General features: G+C 42.9%; 1 protein-coding gene across 8 annotated transcripts in view; it reads right to left on the bottom strand.

The window, feature by feature from the left end:
- Positions 1-23,310, bottom strand: part of LOC115173696 (tropomyosin alpha-3 chain) — a 38,969-nt gene that overhangs the window by 3,287 nt on the left and 12,372 nt on the right. For 2 of the 8 annotated variants that reach the window (XM_029732012.1, XM_029732015.1), the window contains 8 exons: positions 23,095-23,228; positions 21,682-21,799; positions 21,182-21,252; positions 19,620-19,695; positions 16,318-16,380; positions 15,458-15,527; positions 15,192-15,270; positions 13,823-14,710 (listed from right to left, as the gene is read on the bottom strand). In XM_029732012.1, coding sequence (XP_029587872.1) covers positions 14,707-14,710; positions 15,192-15,270; positions 15,458-15,527; positions 16,318-16,380; positions 19,620-19,695; positions 21,182-21,252; positions 21,682-21,799; positions 23,095-23,228 — 615 coding nt within the window. In that variant the 3' untranslated portion in view covers positions 13,823-14,706. Of the gene's footprint in view, positions 1-13,822; positions 14,711-15,191; positions 15,271-15,457; positions 15,528-16,317; positions 16,381-17,739; positions 17,816-19,619; positions 19,696-21,181; positions 21,253-21,681; positions 21,800-23,094; positions 23,229-23,310 lie in introns of those variants that run through there. The other 6 variants (XM_029732014.1, XM_029732018.1, XM_029732011.1 and 3 more) reach the window with 3 other exon arrangements.

Below are 23,310 nucleotides of genomic sequence, written 5' to 3'. Positions count from 1 at the left end.
GACCTACACAAGGCTGGAATGGGCTACAAGACCATCGCCAAGCAGCTTGGTGAAAAGGTGACAACAGTTGGTGTGATTATTCGCAAATGGAAGAAACGCAAAAGAACTGTCAATCTCCCTCGGCCTGGGGCTCCATGCAAGATCACCTCGTAGAGTTGCAATGATCATGAGAACGGTGAGGAATCAGCCCAGAACTACCCGGGAGGATCTTGTCAATGATTTCAAGGCAGCTGGGACCATAGTCACCAAGAAAACAATTGGTAACACACTATGCCGTGAAGGACTGAAATCCTGCAGCGCCTGCAAGGTCCCCCTGCTCAAGAATACATATACATGCCCGTCTGAAGTTTGCCAATGAACATCTGAATGACTCAGAGGACAACTGGGTGTAAGTGTTGTGGTCAGATGAGACCAAAATGGAGCTCTTTGACATCAACTCAACTCCGTGTTTGGAGGAGGAGGAATGCTGCCTATGACCCCAAGGACACCATCTCCACAGTCAAACATGGAGGTGGAAACATTATGCTTTGGGGGTGTTTTTCCTGCTAAGGGGACAGGACAACTTCACCGCATCAAAGGGATGATGGACCGGGCCATGTACCATCAAATCTTGGGTGAGAACCTCCTTCCCTCAGCCAGGGCATTGAAAATAGGTCGTGGATGGGTATTCCAGCATGACAATGACCCAAAACACACGGCCAAGGCAACAAAGGAGTGGCTCAAGAAGAAGCACATTAAGGTCCTGGAGTGGAGGGAGCTGAAGGTTAGAGTTGCCAAACGTCAGCCTCGAAACCTTAATGACTTGGAGAAGATCTGCAAAGAGGAGTGGGACAAAATCCCTCCTGAGATGTGTGCAAACCTGGTGGCCAACTACAAGAAACATCTGACCTCTGATTGCCAACAAGGGTTTTGCCACCAAGTACTAAGTCATGTTTTGCAGAGGGGTCAAATACTTATTTCCCTCATTAAAATGCAAATCATTTTATAACATTTTTGACATGCGTTTTTTTCTGGATGTTTTTGTTGTTATTCTGTCTCTCACTGTTCAAATAAACCTACTATTAAAAGTATAGACTGAATTTCTTTGTAAGTGGGCAAACGTACAAAATCAGCAGGGGTTCAAATACTTTCCCCCCCACTGTATTGAGCAACACTGCTACAAAGTGTAGACAGTCAAGTGGATGTGAGATGGCAAAGTACTGGAGCATAGTAATACTACTAAATAAAATACCAAATAAGCAAAGAGTGCAGAAAAGGTCATTTACCTGAGGATGGAGTAGTTGGAAGACAAAAAGATGGCCACAGGAGGGCAGATTTACTCAGTTAGCCACGAGGGCAGTGTTTCCCAAACTGTCCTTTGGACCCCAAGGGGTGCACGTTTAGTTTTTTGCCCTAGCACTACATATTATTTTAAATAAATAGTAAATAAATAGTCAACTAATCATCAAGCTAGTGTTAATTTTTGCACTCTTTTTTGGGGTGGGGGATTTTGTCTAGTCTTAGTCACATTTGTAAGTTGAATAATGATTTAGTCTAGTTATAAAAATGACTACTAAAATGGCCCACTGTTTTCAACTAAATTCCCTTTCATTTTAGTCACAATTTGTATTGACTCATTAACCTATAGTAAACAAATTACACACACACACAGCCTTGTCCTACCACATTTTTGCTGCATAACATTGTCATTTATGCTGTTGGGAAGAGAATACAAAACATAAGAATAATATATTAGAATTATCTGGCCATGTAAATTCCAAATTGAGCCTACATAGATACTGCACATTACAAAACAGAGGGAGGGGGGGGGGCACAATCACCAGATGGTGCTTCAAAGTAGTATCTGTTGTGTCATTGCCATCAACGTTCTACAGACGCCGCAGCCATATTGATTTCCAAAAGTAGAACGAGGGGTAATGACTATTTTGCCCAGGGCTCGAGTCCTGGTCCAAGTGCTCAAGACTGAGTGACTGGGTCCATATTAACTCAAAATAAAGTTATTTACCCAGTCAGCCTATAGCAGGACTCTCCAACCCTGTTCCTGGAGAGCTACCATCCTGTACGTTATCTAGCGCACCTGATTCTAAGAATTAGCTGGTTGATAAGCTGAATAAGGTTCGTTACAACTTGAGTTGGAGTGAAACTTACAGGAGGGTAGCTCTCCAGGAACAGGGTTGGAGAGCCCTGGCCTATAGCGTACTGGCAAGAGGAATTTAGACAAATTGTTTGCTATCCCTTTTCCTTTCTGTGCCAATGTAATGTTCCCATATAGGCTACTGGTAATGTTACGTTCTTCAACTTTGCAGATAGAAATTCCATGAAGAGCGCCAACATTATTCCTTATTCAACGTGCCAGAGAGGCATGTTTGTTCTAAATAGCATATTTCTATCTGAACGTTCTGTCCTGCTGAACGCGGCCCAGGGCGTTAGCTATAGCTAGCTAATGAGGTAATCTCACTGAACAAGGTGTAGTCAAATGTTTAACGGTTCGGTCCGCAAGTAGCCTAGTTCTAGAGCAGCCCGCGATATGCTTTTTATGAATGCAAAATGTGGCCTGCACAATAGAAAGAAAAACATTGCGCAAGTATTATTGTCATGTCTACTGAAATAGAATCAAGCCGTATTCTCTGAGGAAAAAAAGAGGGACTTGGCTACAGAACCTGTATATGAAATGCAGTGGGAAATGTGGGCAGGTTGAACAAGACTACAATTTAAAAAGACCACCTACTTTTCTACAGCCTACTCAAGGGAGAGAAACAGACTTTCACTATTAAACTCAATGCTGCCATTGTTTTTAAATTTTGTAAAGCAGTGTTTCATAACCAGGCAAATGATCGCTAACTAGAAGGCTAGTTGTGACTGGTTAGCTAAGGTGAAGCAAGAGAGTCGCCTGCACAATGTGTATGACTCGTCCTTCCCACTGCTGAACAGAATTGCGCTGCGCATCTGTGCTGCTAATATTATTTGAAAAGCTCTCAATCCAGTCCACTTAGATTTTATTCACAGAGAATTGTGTCTCGTATCGTTTTAGTCAACTGAAATTAAAGGATTCTGGGTCTATTTAGACAGTTATAGTCTCGTCAATTGCCAGTGAAAAGTAGGTGTGATGAATATTTTAATCACTATTTTTGTAGACAGAAATTAACACAGCATCAAGCTTTGATTCAGCTGTGTAGTGCTAAGGCAACAACCAAAACATGCACCACTTGGGGTCCCCAGGAAGGAGTTTGGGAAACTCTGCACTAGAGACTGAGACAAGGCCTATTACATTAAGTGGTCACTATCTGGAGGAATACTAGGACTGGGCAATATTTTGAATATATTCAAATGTATGTTTCAGCGCGATAGTCCAAATGCGTGTATCACAAAAATTAACTATACACTGTTTTATTAGCGTTTATGTCCACTTATTCTAATGTCTTTATGGCCTCATTTCCCTCGCTGATTCAGTGGTGTGCGCCTTCCCATTTACACACACCAAGCCCCTCCCCCTGCCACTCACAAAGATGAGATCACTTCTTCATCTGACAAGCGGCCCAGTGATTTAATAGAGTCACTAAACCTTCAGTCTGAATCGAGTCCAAAATCCCCTGTGCTCGAGTCCAAATGTAAGTCACCAAGGGTTGAGTCAAGTCCCTATGTCTACAATTTTGGAACGGACCGCATACGACGCTCGGTCGCTCTGTGTAGGGTGTGTATGGCTCTTAAAGCAAGCATTGTAGAACGTTGCAGAAAGACAAAAAGACAGAACTGACCCCTATTCGGAGGCATGTTCGTTCTACATAAAGTTTCAATATAAATATTTCACAATCTTGTGCCCAGTTGAACACGTCCTACAATAGAATCCCTGAGAAAAGTGAATAGAGAGCAGTCTCTTGGAGTAATGTTTTTCTTCAACCACTACATCCTTAAGTTGACGTAAATTCACTTAAAATACAAATCTGATTAAAGTTTTTTTTAAATCTACATAAAAATAAATTATGTAGCTGCTGCTCAGTGATCCGCTGAAGCTTCCCCCTTGATCAGCAACGATCGCCCTTGTCTGTTGTAGCCTACAAAACTTCATGTTATACACAAAGGACATGGTTGACATTTACGAACTATTGCATTCCATGCTTCAGTAGGCTACTAATCATAAATACGATTTTTCAGGGGGGTTATGGAGGAGCTACACTAATTACGCATGCGCAAACGCAGTAATTTCACCTGCTATACCAGAGACGTAAACAGATGTGCACGTGGATGCAGAATCAGTAGCATGCAGTCTCTCCTGCCAGAAATGTATTGACTTTGGGTGCAACCCTCCCATGTGTAACCCTCCCATTGTTGGAGCGGAGACAAGATATCTTGTCATTATATACAGTATCTGACTAAAAATATCTGTATTGGGATTTGCTGGTGTCATACAGCAGTGTGCTTCTCAACTTTGAGAAGCATCCTCTGCCTCAAAAGATAATACAGGCAGATCTGCAACTGCCTTTCCGTTCATCTGGTTTGAATGTGTAATAGTTTCTAAAAAGCAATTAGGAAGTCTACAGTTTTGTTTATATAGTCGTTTTTCATACAGGTAGGCCTACAGCTATAGTATTGATGTAGCCTACTATTATTTCTATTACATTTTCATACTATGAAGCTTAGTGAATGTTTTTAAATTGTCAAAAAAGGATGTATACCAATTGAGGCAAACCTAATTTTACATTGCTGATAGAGCAGCAGTGCAAGATCTACACTTGGACCAATCAGTTGAAGTTTAAGGGGACAATTACTTTTTCCACACAGGAAAATTGGGTGTTGCATAACATTGTTAATAAAATTGTGTTATTTGTAAACTCAGGTTCTTTATCTAATATTAGGTGTTGCTTGTAGATCTGCTAACATTCAGTATCAAAAATAGAGAAAAATCAGTAAGGGAGCAAATACTTCACGGCACTGTAAATACACTGCTCAAAAAAATAAAAAGGAAACACTTAAACACAATGTAACTCCAATTCAATCACACTTCTGTGAAATCAAACTGTCCACTTAGGAAGCAACACTGATTGACAATACATTTCACATGCTGTTGTGCAAATGGAATAGACAACAGGTGGAAATTATAGGCAATTAGCAAGACACTCACAATAAAGGAGTGGTTCTGCAGGTGGTGACCACAGACCACTTCAGTTCCTATGCTTCCTGGCTGATGTTTTGGTCACTTTTGAATGCTGGCGGTGCTTTCACTCTAGTGGTAGCATGAGACGGAGTCTACAACCCACACAAATGGCTCAGATAGTGCAGCTCATCCAGGATGGCACATCAATGCGAGCTGTGGCAAGAAGGTTTGCTGTGTCTGTTAGCGTAGTGTCCAGAGCATGGAGGCGCTAACAGGAGACAGGCCAGTACATCAGGAGACGTGGAGGAGGCCGTAGGAGGGCAACAACCCAGCAGCAGGACCGCTACCTCCGCCTTTGTGCAAGGAGGAGCACTGCCAGAGCCCTGCAAAATGACCTCCAGCAGGCCACAAATGTGCATGTGTCTGCTCAAACGGTCAGAAACAGACTCCATGAGGGTGGTATGAGGGCCCGACGTCCACAGGTGGGGGTTGTGCTTACAGCCCAACACCGTGCAGGACGTTTGGCATTTGCCAGAGAATACCAAGATTGGCAAATTCGCCACTGGCGCCCTGTGCTCTTCACAGATGAAAGCAGGTTCACACTGAGCACGTGACAGACGTGACAGAGTCTGGAGACGCCGTGGAGAACGTTCTGCTGCAACATCCTCCAGCATGACCGGTTTGGCGGTGGGTCAGTCATGGTGTGGGGTGGCATTTCTTTGGGGGGCCGCACATGTGCTCGCCAGAGGTAGCCTGACTGCCATTAGGTACTGAGATGAGATCCTCAGACCCCTTGTGAGACCCTATGCTGGTGCGGTTGGCCCTGGGTTCCTCCTAATGCAAGACAATGCTAGACCTCATGTGGCTGGAGTGTGTCAGCAGTTCCTGCAAGAGGAAGGCATTTATGCTATGGACTGGCCTGCCCGTTCCCCAGACCTGAATCCAATTGAGCACATCTGGGACATCATGTCTCGCTCCATCCACCAACGCCACGTTGCACCACAGACTGTCCAGGAGTTGGCGGATGCTTTAGTCCAGGTCTGGGAGGAGATCCCTCAGGAGACCATCCGCCACCTCATCAGGAGCATGCCCAGGCGTTGTAGGGAGGTCATACAGGCACGTGGAGGCCACACACACTACTGAGCCTCATTTTGACTTGTTTTAAGAACATTACATCAAAGTTGGATCAGCCTGTAGTGTGGTTTTCCACTTTAATTTTGAGTGTGACTCCAAATCCAGACCTCCATGGGTTGATAAGTTGGATTTCCATTGATATTTTTGTGTGATTTTGTTGTCAGCACATTCAACTATGTAAAGAAAAAAGTATTTAATAAGATTATTTCATTCATTCAGATCTAGGATGTGTTGTTGAAGTGTTCCCTTTATTTTTCTGAGCAGTATATTTTCAGCCTAGAACGTCACCACATGCCAGCATGCCATCGTTTACTGAAAAACAGAAACGGCTGGAAAGTTAATGCTCATCTCAGTCGTGAAAAGGAGTGTGTCCACTTGGCCGCCTGAGCAAATTCAAATACGGGGTGCAAACTTATATTTTACCAGAAAATGATCATAATCCAATGGATAATTTCACAATGTTCACTTATATGAGCTAGTCGGTATAAAAACAAGATAGATATGAACATTTTATAAAATGGTACAATAGCATTTCGCAAAATTGCTCCCCCCGTCACCAAGTTTGGTTTTGACCACAAGTTTTACTTCACTACATGCACCACTGCTTTAATTGGTGTAACGTTAACAAGAAACCACAAGTGTCTATCCAGATAATGAAAAGGCACCAGCGAAATAAAATTCAAGGAACATCATTGCAGGTAATTTGCGGCGCGCATGATCGTCAGCAAAGTCATTGAAGCCTATCATTTCACTTCCCAAGTTAGAACCACCTTACTTGACTTCGCTGTACTGCAGCTGAAGCCTTGCTGCAGCCTACCTACCAAAAAGGTTGCACTGTGTCCATTACAAAGTAGAAAAACAGATAAGCCATCTTTCAATAGTCAGCCATATTACCAGAGCCTCGTCACACTCTAACTAAACTAAGCAACAAAAAAAACGTCCCTTTTTCAGGACCGTCTTTTAAAGAAAATTCCTAAAAATGCAAACAGATCTTCATTGTAAAAGGCTTTAAACACTGTTGCCCATGCTTGTTCAATGAACCATAAACAATTAATGAACATGCACCTGTGGAACGGTCATTAAAACACTAACCGCTTACAGACGGTAGGCAATTAAGGTCACAGTTATGAAAACTTAGGACACGAGGCCTTTCTACGGACTCTGAAAAACACCAAGATAAGATGCCCAGGGTCCCTGCTCATCTGCGTGAACATGCCTTAGGCATGCTGCAAGGAGGCATGAGGACTGCAGATGTGACCAGGGCAATAAAAAGCAATGTCCGTACTGTGAGACGCTACAGGGAGACAGGACAGACAACTGGTCGTCCTCGCAGTGGAAGACCACGTGTAACACCAGCACAGGATCGGTACATCCGAACATCACACCTGCGGGACAGGTACAGGATGGCAACAACCGCCCGATTTACACCAGGAACGCACAATCCCTCCATCAGTGCTCAGACAGTCCGCAATAGGCTGAGAGAGGCTGGACTGAGGGCTTTTATGCCTGTTGTCTGGTGAGGACCTGCCTTACATCACCGGCAACAACGTCCACAAACCCACCGTCGCTGGACCACAGGACAGGCAAAAAGTGCTCTTCACTGACGAGTCACGGTTTTGTCTCACCAGAGGTGATGGTCGGATTCACGTTTATCGTCGAAAGAATGAGCGTTACACCGAGGCCTGTACTCTGGAGTGGGATCAATTTGGAGGCGGAGGGTCCGTCAGTCTGGGGCGGTGTGTCACAGCATCGTCGGACTGAGCTTGTTGTCATTGCAGGCAATGTCAACGGTGTGCGTTACAGGGAAGACATCCTCCTACCTCATGTAGTACCCTTCCTGCAGGCTCATCCTGACATGACACTCCAGCATGACAATGCCAACAGCCATACTGCTCGTTCTGTGCATGATATCCTACAAGATAGGAATTTCAGTGTTCTGCCATAGCCAGCGAAGAGACCGGATCTCAATCCCATTGAGCACATCTGGGACCTGTTGGATCAGAGGGTGAGACCTAGGGCCATTCCCCCCAGAAATGTCCGGGAACTTGCAGGTGCCTTGGTGGAAGAGTGGGGTAACATCTCACAGCAAGAACTGGCAAATCTGGTGCAGTCTATGAGGAGATGTACTGCAGTACTTAATGCAGCTGGTGGCCGCACCAGATACAGACTAACTTTTGATTGACACCCCCTTCGTTCAGATACACATTATTTCATTTCTGTTAGTTACATGTCTGTGGAACTAGTTCAGTTTGTCTGTTGAATCTTATGGTCATACAAATATTTACATTAAGTTTGCTTTAAGTAAACGCAGCTGACAGTGAGGATGTTTCTTTTTTTTGCTGAGTTAATTTCCATGGCGGAGTCTGGGCTGCAATTTATGGAAGATGGCAAAACTTGAGATAGATGGTGAAGTCAAAGATAGGCTATTTATTTCCATCTGTGGCAAAGTGTTCCCTAAATCAATGCTTAAGAAAAATAAATCCAGCTCCAAACCAGCCAGAGCTAGCTGGCTAATCTTTCAAATATGTAGTAAAAAAAAAAGAAAAAAAAAAGTAGATATTAGCTAGCTACACTGAAGAAAAAAAAACTGCAACATGTAAAAGTGTTGGCCACAAAATAAAAGATCCCAGAAATGTTCCATACGCACAAAAAGCTTCTCAAATGAAGTTCCCAAATTTGTTTAGATCCCTGTTAGTGAGCATTTCTCCTTTGCCAAAATACTCCATTCACCTTACAGGTGTGGCACATCAAGAAGCTGATTAAAAAGCATGAAAAAGCATCTCGAGCTGATGCCCGAGAATGGAATGTTTATTTCTCTATCATAAGCAAACGCCGTTTTAGAGAATTTGTTAGTACGTCCAACCGGCCTTACAACCGCAGCCCAGGACCTCCACATGCGGGATCGTCCGAGACCAGCCACCCGGACAGCTGATGAAACTGTGGGTTTGCACAACAGGTCATCTGCCCGCTCGTCGTCCTCACCAGGGTCTTGTCCTGACTGCAGTTCGTCGTCATAGCCAACTTCAGTGGGCAAATACTCACCTTCGTTGGCCACTGGCACACTGGAGAAGTGTGCTCTTCACAGATGGTAGACCACATGTATGGCATCGTATGGGTGAGCAGTTTGCTGAAGTCAACATTGTTAACAGAGTGCCCCATGGTGGGGTTATGGTATGGGCAAGCATAAGCTACGGACAACGAAAACAATGGTATTTTACCAATGACAATTTGAATGCACTGAGATACCTTGACGAGATCCTGAGGCCCATTTCCGTGCCATTCATCTGCCACCATCACTTCAGATTTCAGCATAATGCACAGCCCATGTCGCAAGGATCTGTACACAATACATGTATTCCCAGTCATGTGAAATCTATAGATTATTGAATTTATTTCAATTGACTGATTTCTTTATATCAACTGTAACGCAGAAATCTTAGAAACTAATGCATGTACAGTCAAAGCTTAAATGTTTTTGGCTAAGGTGTATGTAAACTCAGTTTCACAATTCCTGACATTTAATCCTAGTAAAAATTCCCTGTCTTAGGGCAGTTAGGATCACCACTATTTCAAGAATGTGAAATGTCAGAATAATAGTAGAGAGAATGATATATTTCAGCTTTTATTTCTCTCATTACATTCCCAGTGGGTCAGAAGTTCACATACCAAATACTAATTGAGTGTAGCATTGCTTTTAAATTGTTTAACTTGGGTCAAACGTTTTGGGTAGCCTTCGACAACCCTCCCACAATAAGTTAGGAGGAATGGGCCAAAATTCACCTGACAGAGCGGGTGTAACTGAGTCAGGTTTATAGGCCTCCTTGCTCACAAATGCTTTTCCAGTTCTGCCCACAAACGTTCTATAGGATTGAGGTCAGAGCTTTGTGATGGCCACTCCAATACCTTGACTTTGTTGTCCTTAAGACATTTTACAACAACTTTGGATGTGTGCTTGGGGTCATTGTCCATTTGGAAGACCCATTTGCAACCAAGCTTTAACTTCCTGACTGATGTCTTAAGATGTTGCTTCAATATATTCACATATTTTCCTTCCTCATGAAGCCATCTCTTTCGTGAAGTGCAGCAAAGCACCCCCACAACATGATGCTGCCACCCGTGCTTCACGGTTGGGATGGTGTTCTTCAGCTTGCAAGCCTCCCCCTTTTTTCTCCAAACATAACGATGGTCATTATGGCCAAACAGTTCTGTTTCATCAGACCAGACGACATTTCTCCAAAAAGTACGATATTTGTCCCCATGTGCAGTTGCAAACCGTAGTCTGGCTTTTTGATGTGGTTTTGGAGCAGTGGCTTCTTCCTTCCTTGATCTGGAATTGATTTGCACTTCTCGCACCAAAGTGGTTTCATCTCTAGGGGACAGAACGCGTCTCCTTCCTGAGCGGTATGACGGCTGTGTGGTCCCATGGGTGTTTATACTTGCGTACTATTGTTTGTACAGATGAATGCGGTACCTTCAGGCGTTTGGAAATTGCTCCCAAGGATGAACCAGACCTGTTGAGGTCTTAAAAAAAAAAAAAATGGAGGTATTGGCTGATTTTCTTTTGATTTTCCCATGATGTCAAGCAAAGAGGCACTGAGTTTGAAGGTAGGCCTTGAAATACATCCACAGGTACATCTCCAATTGACTCAAATGTCAATTAGCCTATTAGAAGCTTCTAAAGCCATGACATCGTTTCCTGGAATTTTCCGAGCGGTTTAAAAAAAGGCACAGTCAACTTAGTATATGTAAACTTCTAACTCACTGGAATTGTGAAATGATCTGTCTGTAAACAATTGTTCGAAAAAGTACTTAGGACATCTACTTTGTGCATGACACAGACTTGCCAAAACTATAGTTTGTTAACAAGAAGTGTGGAGTGGTTAAAAAAAAAACACATTTTAATGACTCCAACCTAAGTGTACGTAAACCTCCGACTTCAACTGTACATATTCACAAATTGGTGTGGGAATTTCCACGTGGAGTTGATTACCAACAAATAGTTAGGGTGCTGACAGCTGCCAGTGTAGCTAACATGCTAATCTTATCTACACTGAACAAAAATATTAACGTAACATAAGTAGCCTTCGTTATTCTTCGGAGGAGGAACCTAAATGTGCATGTCCTTTCTAGGATAGAAAATTACATTGAAATAGTGTCTGCAACTTCCTCTGGGGGAGTGGGGGTAATGTGGCTAATGTGCTAGCTATTTGGTTAATATGTCTAAAAACTAGTTAGACAACCTGTCAGTTGACTGTTAGCTAGTCAAGGACTGGTTTTGAAAGTTGGATCTTTTTAATCAGTCTTTAAAAGTGTACTTACATTTAAACTAATTGGGTTGTTTAGCAAACATGTTCTTGTGACTCCTGTTTTAATACAAAACCAGACCATATTTGATGAAATATGCTAATTAGTTAGCATGACAAGCAACTGATTTTGCTTTGGCAACACCGGCAATCACCCATGCATGCCAATAAAACAGGGATTATCAACTAGATTCAGCTGCAGGCCATTTCTCGAGCGGATGTTCGGGGGCCGGAACATCATAAAAATAAAATTTGGGCTGCAAATTGACCGCAAGAAGCCTAAGCAGATATAAACTCAGCAAAAAAAGAAAAGTACTCACTGTCAACTGCGTTTATTTTCAGAAAACTTAACATGTGTAAATATTTGTTTGAACATAAAAGATTCAACAACTGAGACAAACTGAACAAGTTCCACAGACATGTGACTAACAAATGGAATAATGTGTCCCTGAACAAAAGGGGGGGTGGGTGTCAAAATCAAAAGTCAGTATCTGGTGTGGCCACCAGCTGCATTAAGAACGGCAATTAATCTCCTCATGGACTGCACCAGATATGCCCGTTCTTGCTATGAGATGTTACCGCACTCTTCCACCAAGGTACCTACAAGTTCCGGGACATTCCTGGGGGGGGGGGGGGGGGGGGGAATTGGCCCTAGCCCTCACCCACCGATTCAACAGGTCCCAGATGTGCTCAATGGGATTGAGATCCGGGCTTGTCGCTGGCCATGGCAGAACACTGACATTCCTGTCTTGCAAGAACTCACACACAGAATGATCAGTATGGCTAGTGGCATTGTCATGCTGTAGGGTCATGTCAGGATGAGCCTGCAGGAAGGGTACCACATGAGGTAGGAGGATGTCTTCCCTGTAACGCAGAGCGTTGAGATTGCCTGCAATGACAAAAAGCTCAATCCGATGATGCTGTGACACACCGCCCCAGACCGTGACGGACCCTCCACCTCCAAATTGATCCCGCTCCAGAGTACAGGCCTCGGTGTAACGCTCATTCCTTCGACGATGGCGAGACAAAACCACGTCTCGACAGTGAAGAGCACTTTTTGCCAGTCCTGTCAGGTCCAGCGACGGTGGGTTTGTGCCCATAGGCGACGTTGTTGCCGGTGATGTCTGGTGAGGACCTGCCTTACAACAGGCCTACAAGCCCTCAGTCCAGCCTCTCAGCCTATTGCAGACAGTCTGAGCACTGGAGGGATTGTGCGTTCCTGGTGTAACTCAGGCAGTTGTTGCCATCCTGTACCTGTCCCGCAGGTGTGATGTTCAGATGTACCAATCCTGTGCAGATGTTGAAACATGTGGTCTTCCACTGCGAGGACGATCAGCTGTCCGTGCTCTCTCCCTGTAGCGCTGTCTTAGGCGTCTCATAGTACGGACATTGCAATTTATTACCCTGGCCACATCTGCAGTCCTCATGCCTTCTTGCAGCATGCCTAAGGCACGTTCACGCAGATGAGCAGGGACCCAGGCATCTTTATTTTTTTATCTTTTTTTTTATTTTTAGAGTCAGTAGAAAGGCCTCTTTAGTATCCTAAGTTTTCATAACTGTGACCTTAATTGCCTACCATCTGTAAGCGGTTAGTGTCTTAACGACCGTTCCACAGGTGCATGTTCATTAATTGTTAATTGTACAAGCATGGGCAGTGTTTAAACCCTTTACAATGATCTGTTTAGTTATTTGGATTTTTACAAATTAGCTTTGAAAGACAGGGTCCTGAAAAAGGGACGTTTCTTTTTATGCCGAGTTTGTGTAACTAAAACAATAATTTCAAACCTTGATTATATATTTGGGAATATTGTCCTGCATAGGGTGCCGTCTTTTGGATGGGACATAAATTTCAATCCCATGGTGCTCATTGTAAGAGTAGTGTGTTCACCCCAGTGTCACGGCTACATTTCCAACCTGGCCACATTCCATCATGACCACCTAATCATCCCCCTCATTCCTAATTGGCATATATCACTCCTCACCCCTCCACCTGATAGTTTATGTGTGTTGAGCACAAAATTGGTTGCCATGCAACACTTGAAGTGGGTGCTACACATTTCCCCTTACTATGTCAAGTACCTCAGCTGGTAGAGAAGTGCTATAAAAATCCAATGAATTATATATTTGTTGTATATGATCACGTCTCCATGTGTGGGAATATTTAGGAACAGATTTCCAAAATTAAACACACTTGCAGCTGATTTCCTGGTGTTTTTACCATCTTATGTCCAACAATGAAAATTCTGAAAACTGGGGGGGGGCACTCTAAAACAGACACTAAAAGGGGAAGATATTCACATTGAAATGACTTTATTAAATTACTCTTTAATCACATTCATATCTCATAAGCTGTACTGCTAATCAGCTCTGTATTGTGAATTGCTGAAGTGCACCATTGTGACACATCGTTGTACATGTGAACAAAACCTATCCATTACTTGACCTCATGTTCGAATGAACTTGTTGCGAGTGGCACTAGATGAGTAAATAACCAAAATACAGATGGCACATGTTTAATGAAGTCTTCTGCTTTTCCCTTAAAGTATGTTCTTAATTCTAGTGCTGGCATGATGCTAAACCCCATCGTGGAGGCACCATCCCCTCTGCTCATTAAATCAAATAAAATGTACAATTTCTACCAAGAGTATTTGTGGAAAAACAATGTGCACATGGTAAGAGAACCAGAAACAATTGTGTTTGTTGTCGTCACTTTGAAGCTACCCTAGCTAGCACAGGCCAAAAGAGAATAAAGTAGTCGTGGACAGGTTTTTCCTCCTCCCTTTTAAATGTTTATAGAGAATCACATGTACAGAGTGTAGATAAAGTAGAGAACAGGGTGAAGGCAGAAAAGAGAAAATAGCAATACAACAAGTACAGGCTTGAGCACAGTGCATACAGTGACCCAAAGATACAACAATGACTGTTGCCCAAAAGGAGGGGGAAAAGAGGTGAGGGGAGGGAGGGAAAGATGAGGGTCACAAAGAGTAATGAGAGAGAGTAAGGCAAAAGAAACAGGACAATAGAGTGAAAAGTACAAAAAGGGAACAGATTTAACCACGTAAGGAATGAGTGAATATTGACAGAAGGGAGGGAGAGCGAAAACTGCACAACCGAGATGGATGTTCAGAAGGACTGAGACAAAATTCTTGAAACCACAACGGGAGAGCTTCCCGACAGTTATCTGAAAACAGAGGGGTTGAGAAACCGTGACTACAGATTCTGAGAATCATTACATTGTTACGATTAGTAGGCATTGGGTATCACACTCTTTTCTTGTGGACGTTTAGTGTATTGTTGATACGCAAAATTGCAAGCATTCAGTTACTGAGCTATTAGACTTCATGAACCACCCTTTAATGTCACACCACTCACATCACACTGTTATTAGGTCACAAAAATACATTTTAGTATAAATACAGTCTTGGTTGACAGGTTTTGTAGCATTACTCAAGCTTTGCTTTTTGCATGATCTAGTTTGTCACGGGTCTGCCAGCGCTTAATTTTTAACAAATGATATGCGATGTTGGGTGACGTGTTAGAGCCAGGTGTTTCCTGGACACCTGATTTCCGTGCAGTGTTAGGGGAATATTAGATTTGCAGTTAAGCACCCCCCCCCCCCAGTCCCTGCACGACAACCACACACACAGTAAGCCTGTAGTTACATGGAAGTCATGTCATTGAGAGCGTGGTCCAACTCCTCACTAATGGCCTTGTACTTCAGTTTCTGTGCGTATAGCTCATCTGTTCAAAGAGGCCAAAGAGTGAAGGGATACATTTTTTTTAAAGAATAGGAAGATGTGTATAAAGAAAGGAGAGTGAGGGAAAGAGATGATGTATGCTAATAGTATGATGAAGCCAGAACAGGACTTTTCCTGTAGACAGTGCAGTGGGAAATACAGGAGTTTTAAACAAAGTGGCTGGATCCTACCTTCCAGATCATCGATGGTCTTTTCCAGCTTGGCCACAGACCTCTCAGCAAACTCAGCACGAGTCTCAGCCTAAGAGAAGTCAAAGCAAAGGATTCAATCAAGATACTAGACAACCTAGACTAAACATGTTAACTTGGGACTACGAAAGGAATCGAACCAAACTAATATCACTTTCTGAAAAAATAAAGGTGACTAGACTAAACAAATGCAATGCACAAGACAAACTACAAAACGAGACATCCAGATAAATAACTGATCGAAAACAAAAAATACCCACCTCCGATCCATTAACGACTATCAAACAAATCTCCTTGAGGAATTGAACATTATGAATATTTTCCTCCCCCCCCCCCCATCGTCGCCCCGAGACGCCACACTAGACACTATAAGGGGACGTCATAGACCGACAACGCATGAACTTAGATGGACTTCCCTGAATTTTGCTTGTGTTAGTGTCAACCATGTGCAATTATATCTACCAAATTAAGGAGGCTTTTCCCCATTCTCTACATCAGGGTTCCCCAACTGGTGACCCGAGGGTCAAGATTTTATTTTAACGCTGGACATAAGACAAAAAAAAAAAAACAGCAAATCAGTGCCAAGCAATTTTTGTGTCTGAAATCTGTTCCAAAGTATTCCCACATAGAGATATACAGTATAGATCGTATACAAACGTAAGCAAGGTTTGAAATGATCGTTTTAGTCAGGATTTATATCTGTTGGGGCTTCTTGCGGTCAATTTGCAGTCTACAAATTTGTAATAATGTTTCCGACCCCCTGACCATTCACTCCAAAAATAATAATATCAGCCCGTGTGTGAATCTAGTGATGATGCCTGCTCTACAGGTTATCCACTTACCTCTTTGAGCTTGTCAGTCAGGATCTTAATCTCTTCCTCATACTTGTCCTCCTTCTGGGAGTACTGTAATAGAAGATAGGATTGTCAGTTTAAAGTGCATGTAGAGCACACAGACAAAAACATAAAACACCACCTCAATCTCATGTCAAAGACCAGTTTATCGATGCTGCAATAGGATTCTTAACATGCCATTATAATGCATGCCAATTTAGTTCAATAAAAATACGAATATCAAGGACAACCCCTGTGAAGTCAACAGTGCACGTGTGACTTGCTTGCTTAGATTGCAATGTCTCAATTGCCCAATCACTGATTGCAAACAGAAATATACCGAAATAAAATGGATAAGGCAAATAAAATCCACATAATACATTAAATTGAAGCATTTCTATGCAAAACATTTATTTTGCCAAATTTCTGAATATTTTTCCCCATAGGACAGGCCACTGGTAAAACATAACAGAAGAATACCAGAACACTATAGTCCATAAAAGATGGAAGTAGAATACCACTTATTTAACCTTTATTCCACTGAAACAGCTTTACTTGTAGGGATGTTTACTGTGCATCTGCTCTGAGCACACCTGGACTTGCATATGCAAGAATGTAGAGGGAACAATCATAAACCTGGGTTGTGTTCATTAAGTCAAACAATGGAAAACTTCTTCAAATGTTTTGCAACCAAAAACAAGTCCCAGTAGTCTCCTGTTTTTAGCATTTTCTTCTGGTTGGTGCCTAATGAACAGACCTGGAAGAAGTGTTCATTTGTATTCCACTGCTGGGTCAATGGAAGATAACAATTACAAAGGGGGTGCAAAGGAACAATTCATTATGGCCCCATTGCCTCTTCAACATAAGAGTAACATTACATTTCATCTATATGTTATATTAGACCAAACACTAAACTTAGTATGGGGATGTTTGTCCATGTAGGCCTTTGGTCCAATCAGAAATATGGAAATTAAATGAACTCCATGCCTCATGCAAGTGTGACCTTTCTAGAAATGATAAACATAGGCTGTAAAAGGCACTGACGACAAGACTGGATGTCTTGAAGAGGTAGGGGGTATTCAAGCCTAGAATGGGGGTAAATGCCAAAAGGCAATTAACTACACAGACCAATTAACCCAAGGGTAACTGCCTGGGGTATATGGATAGGTAGTACACACAGCCAATGTTGTTCAAGGCAGCGTCAATACAGAACCTTTGGTGAATACAGCAGCTGCACTCAAATGCACATGCTGCTCACACAGATCCAGAATATATATCTATCAACTGAAACACGTACAAACATTTGTCAACACATTACTTACTAAAATCGCATCCGCAGATAGTCACAAAAAAAACATGCCCACACACAGGTAACATGCTGGTTTAATCTGAGGTTCACACAACCAGGTAAAATATCAACACACACACTACCTTCTCCGCCTGGGCCTCCAGGGACTTAAGGTTATTGGTGACGTTTTTCAGCTCCTCCTCCAGTTCAGCACATTTACTGGATTTGAGGGGAGGGTCGCCATTGAGTTTGTTTCAAGAGAACAAGGAGAGATGGCACAGAGGGTGACGAGGGCGGAGCATTGTAAAAAAAGGAAGGAAAGAGCAGCAGTGTGAAAACATCAGCAATATGGTTTAAGATAACGAGGGCGAGAGATGACAGAAATAGAGTTGGCGGTGTGGCATAGATACAGTAGTTAGGGAACACGAAGAACGAGTGCCTTATGACAGAGAAAGGGCAGAGAAAAGGCATGAGGCTAACCACAGACCGCGGCGGTCACAGACCCTTGACACTACCATATCTCCATATTAAAAAGTGAGCCCACATGTCACAACAGGAAATCAGTTTAAGCAACATCCCTAACGTAAGACGAGCTATACGTGTAATGGTCACGGTCATTAGAACGGCATGCTTTAAGCTGGAGAGGTCCTTATGAGGGCATTAAAAAAAAAGTCAGTAGTGCATGCTCCAGTTCTCATGAGTCAATTCTGAGTTGTGTTCAGTAGGGCACACCTTAGCAAAATGTTTTGCAACAGAAAACTAAAGTGTTTCTTACTGGATGAGTCAAGATGGCATCTCCCATTTCACCCAGTTTCAATCCTACTAAACATGACCCTGAACTCTCCCATCGACTTTACAGCAGTAGGATGTCAATTAATACACACTGGATTTCATGCAAACAGGATGAGAAAAGAGTCGGGAAGGGAAAGGGAGGCAAGGTAGAGACTGACAAGGAAAGAGAAGGCAAGGTTGAAGTTGGCAAGTCCTGGAGTTATCCCAAGACCACCACCTGTTTGTCCGGAGGCTACGCGTCTGATTACTTCTTTCGCCTCCTCACACGCACAAAACACTTTCCCTGTCCAGCTATTGAGATAAATAGTTCCAACACTATCCATAAATCTCAAACCTGATGTTCCACCAACGGTAGATTACACTAAAGCACATCATAGTCAGTTGAGCATGAACACACACTCATACATCTTACACACCCTAAAGTATAGGCATATTCACCAAACACACACACACAGAGTAGGGTGTCCAATCAAAAAATATTTTGACCAATGGGTACATTTATTTTAATTGTGTTGATAATCCTCTAATCCCCCCCACCCCAGGGGGGGGGGGGGGAAAGAGTACAAAAATAAGGAAAATAGCACTGCGTCAGCTAGGCTGGATTCTGTGCAAGAATTAGCCTACTGGCTACCTGACAGGCTCCCTTTGCCATTGAGCTTGTCATCCTTCTCAAATCCATAGGACACAAAAACAATAGAGGTAAAATGGATAGAGTGAGACATGACATGTATTTTTACTTTTTAGTTTTCGCTTTTCATATTCATAAATGCCTGTTATTTATTTTAGAAGATTTCTCACAAAAAAAGAAGCATATCACTGAACTGTCAACGGAGCACTGAGTGTATACCAAGCTTTATATTTTCAAAGATTAGTACATTTAATTCAGCTCGTGTCATGCTAGTTTTGCATATTGTGACCTGCGGAAACAACTTTGAAGACAACCACAAAATGTAGAATCTTCAAACGTTATGAGAAACCTGTACTCCATGTCAACAGAGCTCGGGGCTTATTATCAGATGTATTAGGTAAAGAAATCTGACTTATTGGAGAAAGACCCCATTGAATGACTCAGAACATGAGGCAGTGAAGTTATCACCAAAGCGTGTTTCCATCCACTCTGGGCTGAGTGGGTGGACACCCTACACCCTCCTTTTTAGCGTACACACACTGAAGTGTAGGCATTTGCGCCATACATATTCACACCACAGACACACACAAACGCACTCTCTACCTGGTCTTCAGAGGCCTGCAGGGACTTCAGAGATTGGTCGAAACCCCTCAGCTCCTCCTCCAGGGCCCTGGCTTTGCTGTTAGTGCATGGAGGGGGCGGAATCACGCATAAACATGCGGAGCGGGGGAGTATGGAGGGGTCATGCGTGGAATTTAGGTCGGACCCCCAGAAACATGCACAGAGACAGACAGAGGGAGGTCAATTTTTCATTAGGATACAGAACCATTGTTATGCAAACACTTGTTTATTCTCATGGCTGTGGGAACAGGGAGGATGGGGCCGGCTTGGGATGATACCGGCAGTGGGAAAGGTGTAATGCAGAACCGGATCAAACGCTTTCAAAAACTTGAGCTGTGCTTGATTTCGTTGGAATGATAAAATGGAACCATTGGAATAGTCCCAAATGTGCAAACTAAGCAGTATTTTTATTTTAATATAGCTTCAAGCAGCCATGGCAGGGTTCAAGCTATGGCCCCACCATCAGGACAGATTGCAATACGATTTGCAACATCTGTACTCCTTACCATGCTTATCACATATCAGAACTCAACATCAAACAAATTATGCACTATGCTTTTGATGCATCTTGGACAATTTGTAATAATGTTGACTACTTCAAAATGCCTTCTCCAGAATCGCTGGCACCAAATTTGGTATATAGCATCTATGGACGCACATCTTCAAAATGCTATGTTTTCCAAGACTCTCGCTCAAACAACATGGCCGCTATAAGCCAATAAGCTTGCATGAATGTTTTTTCCTGTCCAACAGTGCCGCCATGTGGCCAAAGAGAACCATACTCTGCAGGTTAGCTAGACTCAAATCCCTGAGCATGTGCCAAATTTCATCAGATCAAGAGCAATAAATAAGTTCCCTTTTATATGTGTGGCCGATTTGAACGTGTTTGCATATGTTGAGTCTTGACAGTGTTATGAACATGTGTGTCAAGTTGTTACAATACAAGTAATCACATCTGCTTTACAATATATGCATTTATGTGCCAGGTCAAGCCCACTTGAATGTTTATTGCTCAGTATGTTTGAGATGCTACCCACACTAGCTCAAATGGAGTGAGGGGCGTGACCTTTAAAAGTTTGCATCTTCCATAACTTGTTATAGCGCCATAATGTGGCCGATTGCATGGCACTGCATGACATTGTGTGGCCCAGCTTTGCCGCTTGAACCTCTAACAATGCATTTGACTCTGGCCTGGTATAATTATGATGTAGACAGGGAATTGTTTAAATATAGTTCACAAATATAATCTACGTGAAAATTCACAATGCATGTGTGCGTTCTGCATGAGTAGTAGTTGTGTGACAACAGTATGTTTAGGACAACAGGGCTACAACGCAGTACATGTTAAATGTTATATAGTATTCTGTGTAGTAGGTGTGTGTACATTCCTTAGAGGGAAAAGGTCAGTATATCTAAATCATTTGACAGAATAATCTTTGGCCGCGTGGAACAGGGGTTAACGTACCACCAGCGTAGTTCTGTGTATACGTGTATGTGTGTGTGTGTGTGTTACTATTCTGCAGTTCAATCATGTGGCAACTCACGCCTCAGCAAGCTCTGCCCTCTCCTCTGTGCGCTCGTGATCCCCCTCGATGATCAGCAGCTTACGAGCCACCTGTAGAGAGACACAGGATTATTTACTGCCAGCTGCAGACGGAAACACTTGCTCACAAGATTGGCGCAGATGGTGTACAGGTGATATATGTGTGTGGAGAGACGCCCATTTTGGATATAAATTGTGTACATATAGGCCAAAACTGTACTAGTGAGCTTACAGCCTTGTGTGAGAGGAAAGGTATGTGATGTCCTCATCGAGACACAGAAGTGGATGAGGTTATTACCTCATTGTGTCCGTGTGTGCTTATGAGGTAGTACTGAAGTGGCATGGCGTGTGTGTACACGACCGTACCAATTTTAACACAGTATTGTATTACCTAACATTCCATTTTCCCAGAAATGTTGTGCAACTATCCAAGGCTAGTTGAGGCACAGCAGGCAGTTCTGTTCATTCTGAGGAGAACTCTGCCGTGTGTGATATCCTCACCTCCTCGTACTTGCGGTCAGCCTCCTCAGCAATGTGCTTGGCCTCTTTCAGCTGGATCTCCTGTAGCTCCATCTTCTCCTCATCCTTCAGGGCCCGGTTCTCAATCACCTTCATGCCCCTGGAACCAACACAGGCACACATATTGTATTGTGTAGGGATTCATTTGGCCTATCCTAACGTGAGAGCCTGCCATTTTGTGGTAAAAGGCCAATACTGGATATTAGACTTTGGATATTTGTCAAACTAAACACTCTTAATATTTCACACTGTCAGCAGCATGTGACACTACATTTCACAGTCTGGGAGGGACAATGGAGGGAGAAACTCAACGGTGTGTCAAAGAAAACACATCCAATCAATTAACATTATTGGCTGGGCCAATAATGACTCATGTGGAGCGATAGCGAGACAAAACACACAATCGTCAAAGATACTGGTAACTAACCTAAGATTTATCATCGGCGTCATTTACAACCGGAGCAAATGAAGCACAACAGGGAGAACAAGCAAGGTGGGAAGAGCCAAGCAAGAGCTAGTGAAATCCTATTGGCGCGTTTAAGCAAGCATTCACATATTTCCGTTAGGGAATAGTCTGAAGTGCACAATAACTCAATTCGCCCTTGCAGTCATACACTTTTTTTTCTTCTTTTAAAAAAAAAATAAAAAATTAGTTCACTCTGTCTAACGTATTTTAGTTTCGGGTACAGAAAACGATATTTCAATGAAAAAAATTGTCGGCCAAGTTTCACGTAGCTACATATTCTCCCACTTCCCGCCACTGGACTTCATATCACCATATTTGAGGGCAAGTTTTAAACAGATTTACACCCCCTGTGATGTGTCTGGGTTTCCCCTTTTGTCTGTGCCATCGTTGCCATGTGCTTTCACTTCCTGACCAACAACGATGATAAACTGACATGGTTAAGACCATAACGACCGAGGCCAAGACCCCTTTTCTCAATATGTTGTCTTACTTCACGGAGCCAATGTTAAAAAGTTACGCTTCCATTGCAGCATAGAGCATTTTATTATAATAATAAATAATTTAGTGGGTGCTTATATTTGTCCCATTTCACACATGCACAAGTGTATGTAAATGAACGCATATGACACTTACGTAAGCCATTCCCAACAGTTGACCAGGCTATGTTAGAGATACAATTCGGACTTTGTTGACTTAGAGAAAGCCCTGGTTGTACATAATGTGGGCAAGACTAAATACATGTTGTAGCATGCTAGCAGACACAGACTTCAAGTCATTACGCTAGCACTAGCTTGTGAAACTACCTCTAACTTTCTTCATACTGGACATAGACATAAAATGGTATCCACAAAGTATCCCTTTAAAACGGTGGTGTTTGGAGCATTAGTGTGTAGGCCTCTTTTCCCTTTTTGTTAATGTGTCCCACTGACCTCTCACTTTCGTCCGCAGCCTTCTCTGCCTCCTCCAGTTTCTGCAGAGCAGTGGCCAGTCGCTCCTGGGCCCTGTCCAACTCCTCCTCAACCAGCTGGATACGCCGGTTCAGGGAAGCAACCTCAGCCTCAGCCTGAATCAGGGGGGAGAGTTGGGCTAAATGTCAGTATACTGCCCAACTTGAAATGGAATTTACCCCAACCCTGCTCTGAACA

Source organism: Salmo trutta, chromosome 34 (genome assembly GCF_901001165.1).
Source record: "Salmo trutta chromosome 34, fSalTru1.1, whole genome shotgun sequence".
In the NCBI taxonomy this organism is placed as follows: domain Eukaryota; kingdom Metazoa; phylum Chordata; class Actinopteri; order Salmoniformes; family Salmonidae; genus Salmo; species Salmo trutta.
The sequence above is the reverse complement of the archived record's forward strand: the minus strand, read 5'-3'. Positions and strand labels throughout refer to the sequence as shown.